Raw genomic sequence first — 6355 nt, forward strand, 5'->3', positions numbered from 1 at the left:
TTTGACTGACGTGTATCGCCGCTTTGTTGAGTGTCTACCGACAAGTTTGACTCCCTTTCGCCAACAACGGAGCCAGTGAAAGCTGAAGAAACGAACGGCCGTCTGTTTTTTGTCACTCTGTATAGCTGTTCCCACGGAACCAGACACGCTTAGTCGGAGGCTCCTACGTTATTTGCTACCATCGCCCTGTAATTTATACGCTGAGGCTGCGACCGTTAAACACTCGCTCTCAACATACATGTATTACTCATCTCATCAACTGCCTCCTTATCCAGGTAGCAAGCAACATAAGGCCGGAATGCTATCTTTACAGCTAGCGGCACACATTGCTCGAGTCTTACAACCTGAGCGAAATAATTTCAAGTTCAAAAGATTTATTTAAAAAAAATCAAAGGACAATGCAAAATATTCGTAATTTTGTTCAGTAATCTCAAAGTGCGGAAGTACCCATCATCTAAAGGTTCCTTGGCGTGAGTTTACTCAATCACTTTGAAAATATTCTATTGAGGTCATCATCCTTCTCATAGCAAGCTGAGGTTTCATTGCTTTTAATGATGTTTTGTCATACTCCATGACACACGTATTCACTTGGGTTTTGTACGCTTATGCAAATAGAAACACAGACGAAAAATGAAGTTAAATCACTTTGCTTCCCGCACACGACACTTTTCTAAATCACGACTCTGTGCGCAACGTTCACATGCAAAGCCGGCAAAATCTTGTAACGACAGGCATCTCTGACAGCCCGCACCGCGACCAAATGGCGCCTGGTACAGTTAGCTGGGGCATAATATTTTTTTATAAAGTTTACTCTCTCTCTCTCTCTCTCTCTCTCTCTCTCTCTCTCTCTCTCTCTCTCTCTCTCTCTCTCTCCCTTTCTCTCTCAAAGTGAAGTTCTGTATCGAAGGCTCGGTCACTCGTGGAAGTGCACTTCTTAGTGTCCATCTGGCGCACCTTTTCAAATATCGATTTATTCGGCTTAACGCCCCAAAGCGACTCAGGCTATGAGAGATACATTTGAAATATTTAACAGACCATGTTAAAATAGCGCAATTTATTGAGCATAGACACACACAGTAGTGTTATTACTTCCCAACTGATTTCGGGGGTTGAACAAATGAATGCAAGAAGGAATGCAGGAATTAATAAATGAAGTTAAAGCCAAAGTTACCAGGCTATTGCCAGGCTGTTTTTTTCTATAATAATTTGAGGTACCTCATATTATTGCAAAAGCATTCATATGTACGCTCACCACTACCGATCAAGAATCTTGTCCGAACTTGTTTGTGCCGTAGCTCTGATTGGCTAAACTGTTTTGCGACGTCACATCCACGTGGCCTCGTGCATAATTAATTCAAACTCAATTCAGTATAACGGCTGCAAAAAGCCAGTCTCCCCGACGGATTTTTTCGAAGTTGCCAGACAGGAGAGGAGAGAGTGACGGAGCCTACGACTGACCGTCGGAGCGGTTTAGATCCTGCAAAGTTCGAAAGCGGGCATTCGGGTCCAGTAGCAGGGCGTCTTAACCACTGAGCCACCGCGGCAGGCGCTCTCGATCGCTATAACCAGGGTAAAGTATCCACCATTTCAAGGAGTGGTTCCCAAACTGTGTCACAAGTTAAACATGTGGTCTCCGCGATCAAGCGCGTCATTGCGCCCCCGCTGATCACGGAGGCCACAGTTACACCTACGTCATTTGACGCGGTGTCTCCCATATGGGGCCTTAGAAAGCTGCAGCTTTCTGTGGTTTTGCACTAAAATAGTTTTTAAAACCCCTGCGAATTTTAATGATGTGATTTCTAAATCTATAGTATTAGAGTCCCCTTCTCTAAAACATCCCACGTCACGTAGCGGCGTTCGACTCCTGCGTTGCGACCAAAAAGGTCACGAGTACGGCTCTGGAAGGTGTAGCTGGCAGTTAACATGCTCTGACAGTGATCGATCGTAGGGTTGTGCGAAGTAATGCGACTAAGTGACAAGGCAAGTGCGGCAGAAGCGGCCAACTCAGGCGTTTCAATACACATGGAAGGGTAGGAGGAATCGAATCCTCCAGGACCCTTGCGTTGAGAGTCAGACATGCTACCCTTCGGACACGCACGATGTTAATACGTCTTGGTTAAGCAGGCTTTATTCCTATATCGCGTTGCCTTTCACATAATATCACAGCTTACGGCTCGATCTGCACTGAAAAGTGCTGTATTTTGTAAAACAAAAGAAGCAAAAAATAAGAAGTCAGGGAGCACGTGGAACGAAGTTCCGAGCAACAAAACGACTGCATTATGAAAATCTGTTTCATTGATCGATAGTCTGGAGTAGACGTGGAAGAAATTAAACGCTTTCAAATATACCAGACCCAATTACCAAACTTTTTTGTAGTGGTGTAAAAGTTAAGGGACGTGAACTCGCCAACGCTTCCAGCGATCTTTTAACTTCTGTGACCCAAACGTTGCCATCTTGCGAAGAGGTGCCACTCAGCTATTATTACATAACTCAACCGGATTTTTAAATCCTGTTTCTTAAAGTGATGTGGTGGCGGATTTCAACAGTCCTAACAATGGTAAATCTGTGGCTATCACTGGTGTTCAGATAATGCTAGTAAAATTTGTTATTCTTGAGACATCGGACGGTTTTGCACAATCTTTCAACTTATAATTATCAAAATGAGTCCCACGTACCATGTATTCGGCGATCCAACTGTCGCTAAATATCCATCCTTTCTACCTTGTCTAAAATATTTGAAAAGTTAATTTTCACGCGTCTTAAGTCCTTTATTAATCACCACAAAAGTTTAACTCCTGCTCAATTCGAGTTTCGGAAAAGCAGCGAAGTCTACTGAGCATACCCTTCTCGCTCAGAAAGAGTATACATCAGATAATTTTGAAGACGCTCGTTATGGACATATTTTTAGGCTCCTAGAAAGCTTTCGACAGAATCAAACACAAAGCATTACTCAATATACATAGCACAGCCTACTCTTCAATATCTTCCTATGTAGGCAGTAAAACACAATGTTGAAATAAGTAGTCTCCACCGTACTAAAGCCTGTCAGTTCGGTAGTTCCACACGGCAATTTGCTAAGCCCGTTTCTTTTTATTCTCAACATCAATGACATTCCTACCATAGATTCATCTCCTAAATACGGTTTGGTTTGTTTGGTTTGTGGGGTTTAACGTCCCAAAGCGACTCAGGCTATGAGAGACGCCGTAGTGGAGGACTCCGGAAATTTCGACCACCTGGGATTCTTTAACGTGCGCTGACATCGCACAGCACACGGGCGCCTTGCTTTTCGCCTCTATCGAACAGCGGCCGCCGAGGCTGGGGTTCGATCCCGCATCCTTGGGAAAAGTAGTCGAGCGCCGTAACCAATGCGCCACCCCGGTGGGGCCATCACCTAAATATGTTATTTACGCGGACGATACCGGTGTCTTTTTCTCTGATCATTCAAACATAGAGCTATTCAGCTGGGCTGACGCAACCTTGGCCAAAATTGAAGATTAGGCGTGTAAAAACAGTCCACAGCTCAACGTAAAAAAAAAAAGAAAAAAAAAAAGCCGTTCACTTCAATTTAAGAAGACGAGTTCCAGCTACATTATCTGGTACTCAGGGGTACGCAGATAGAAAGTGTTCATATTCCCCTGATGGGGCTGGGACAGGTAGGTCACCGCCGCTTTCGGCGGGGGCTAGCCTGCCACAGAATGTTTATCTGTTATAGGCCGTCATTGCACCCGCCACCGTTTAGGTGGTGGGCGACGACTGTTGTTGCGGCGCGCGTATTTCTCTACCTCTTCCTTTTCTTTCTTCTCTATTTTCTCTTCTGTCTGCACCAGGCAGCGGAGGTGGCTCAGCTACAGAGCCAGTAGCAGGCCCGTGCATTTTCTTTTCCTTCTTCCTACAGCCATAACAACAACAACAACAAAAACGTTTGCCGTAATTTCTCAGAACGAATAACGTGGGATGTTCACATAGAATATTTAGTTGTCAAACTACCCCCACCATTGGCTCATACGCTGGGATTATTCAGTATTTCCACTCTTCATTAATATTCTAGTTTATAATTCAGGTTTCCTGTCTATTCTGAATTACTCCTTGTTAGTATGGCCAACAACAATAGCAGAAAACACCGGAAAGCTACTACTACTCAAAAAAGGGGCAATGATATTAATTTCTAAATCTTCTTACGTCGCCCATAAAGGACCAAAATTTAAGCGTGTAAATATTCTTAAAACGACACCTTTGTGCAACTGCAGGGTCTCGCAAATATATAACCAAGGCATTACTATATATGACAACACGTGAACACTCATTGCGGCCTTTCACGACAACATACATGTGACCCGTAACCCAGAGACTTGCACGTTACAGCATGCCTCCCTAACTATGGCAAGCAGATGGTTCGCTTCAGGCTTCCTGATTTATTAAATCAACAATCACCTAAAGTGGTAAAGATTGCGCACTTCCGTCCTTTAAAATAATCGCTGAAATGTTCACATAAATACATATTTCTAGGCGAAAAGTGTACTCTTTTGCGGCGTCGCAATCTGTATATTTTTTAACGATATTTATGGCCTCAGGGTATCAGTAGTGTATGAGATGAAGGATGAATAAATGATTAAATGAATGAAAAAAGATTGGCTGATTTTATGAAGTCCAGGAGTGAGCGATGTTGAGGTCCCTGCATCCAAGCGATATATAAGGCAGGATTGGTGCTGATAGGCCAGCTATCGTCAGGTGCCGGATTCGTGTCGGTTTCAGTGATGGGCAGTCATTCATGTATTTTTCCGATTAAGTTGTGGTTTTTGTACTCGTTTTTTTTCGTTCATTATTTACTCGTTTACGTTAGAGCATAGGTCAAAACGGTCAAAACGGTATGTCGTCTGCTGTCAAACGCAGTCATATACGAGAAAGCCGCCTTATCAAGATGCTCCTCGAAGCAGTTTTATTGGGGCTGTACTTTAATTGTAAAAAATAAAATGTTAAGCGGAACCTTTCAAATAAGATTTGAAATAAGCCTTTTTTATCAGGCTTATTGTATAGAGCTGGGACTACTTGACGGCGAAACGACGAAGATCCTACCCTGACTATGCCTCACATGACGCCGCATTTGTCTCGATGACGCACAGCGACCCCGTTTGGCCAAACCTACAAGCGCCAAGATGGTGCCATTCGAAGTCTTTCCAAGTCCCTAGTTGCGCGTATGCCAGAAAACGGGCGAACGTACGAGACAGCCGATATGACAATGCTGGTACTTCATGACAGAGGGGGAAAGGCTGAACGTCTGCTGCGTCATGACCGGTTACCACCGCCTGGTTTGTTACCTAAAACTATTCCGTAGCGTTCTCAAAGCTGGTGGAGCTGCCAGGCAGGAAAGCGAGGTTTACAGTGTTTGTCTTCTGCAAGTTGGACGCGGTAGAAGGTAGTGGAAGGGAGCAGTGTTAACATTAGTAACCGATATTGTTCGGGGTCTTCGATATGTGCAGTCTCTCATGAAAACGCACGAGGAAACCGAAGACGTTTTACGAGTCTTTACTTGCTTGGCACCCAGCGAATAAAGATGCTAACATGCCTTGTTTTTTAGAACGTCCTATAAAGGGGTTGCTCCTAATTAGACAGAAACACATTTTTAGGCAGCTTGGCCGAGGAGAGTACGGTAAATGCTGTCTCAAAGCACGCGTCTGGTTTACGCTCAACTAATACAAATGTCTCGTTCTCGGCGAACGATTTAGTATGTTGCTAGGATCGCTGCGGTGGCTTTGGCGTTCGGCTACCGAGCCCATCATGACTGCAGGAATTCCAGCAAAGGCGGCTATGTTCACACGACGGCGACAATTCAATCATATATGTTGGCTGGTGTCGTCAAAAATGATTTTAAAAATTCGTTTATACTGAACCTACCAGAATGAGAAACTGGCCTTCTGTAGCCAGAACACACCCGTTAGCTCTACCTCGTGCAGGTTCTAATTAGTAACGATTGTGTAGCAAATAAATACAGCCAGTCGGAATTTTCATGATTTTTAAAGCTTTCTGCAATACATAATGAGCCGCACGAACAAGCAACCTCTCCATTTTCTCTTTCCCACTTTTGATGGGAATTCAGGGTGGCCCCTTGAAGGATGGAGCAGCCGCACTGTCGGACTTGGTATCAGCGGAAAGTGGCAACGCCCTCTGAAGCCCAACGTTGTCAGCCCGGGACGTCGAGATCGGCACAATCCGGTAGTACAGCTGAGCAAAGCCCGCTTCGCACAGGTGCTCGCGGTATAGCTGCCGGTACTTGGTCTCGGATGGACCCCAGTCATCCTCGGGAGAAGAGGCACGACGCCAGCTGAATCCACACTCCACCAGCTTGACCACGGCGATG

At 44.8% G+C, this 6355-nt stretch overlaps 1 protein-coding gene across 1 annotated transcript in view; it reads right to left on the minus strand.

Annotated features, from left to right (window-relative positions):
* Positions 1 to 6022: 6022 nt before the first annotated feature.
* The window catches only part of LOC146185142 (sodium-dependent proline transporter-like), a 9409-nt gene continuing 9076 nt past the window's right edge, over positions 6023 to 6355 (minus strand). Inside the window, exon 4 of the mRNA XM_084605480.1 lies at positions 6023 to 6355. This exon is cut by the window's right edge and continues 323 nt beyond it. Within this exon, the coding sequence (XP_084461606.1) occupies positions 6091 to 6355 (265 nt within the window). The 3' untranslated portion in view covers positions 6023 to 6090.

Source organism: Amblyomma maculatum, chromosome 6 (assembly GCF_055883805.1).
Source record: "Amblyomma maculatum isolate TAMU_Amacu chromosome 6, ASM5588380v1, whole genome shotgun sequence".
NCBI lineage: Eukaryota > Metazoa > Arthropoda > Arachnida > Ixodida > Ixodidae > Amblyomma > Amblyomma maculatum.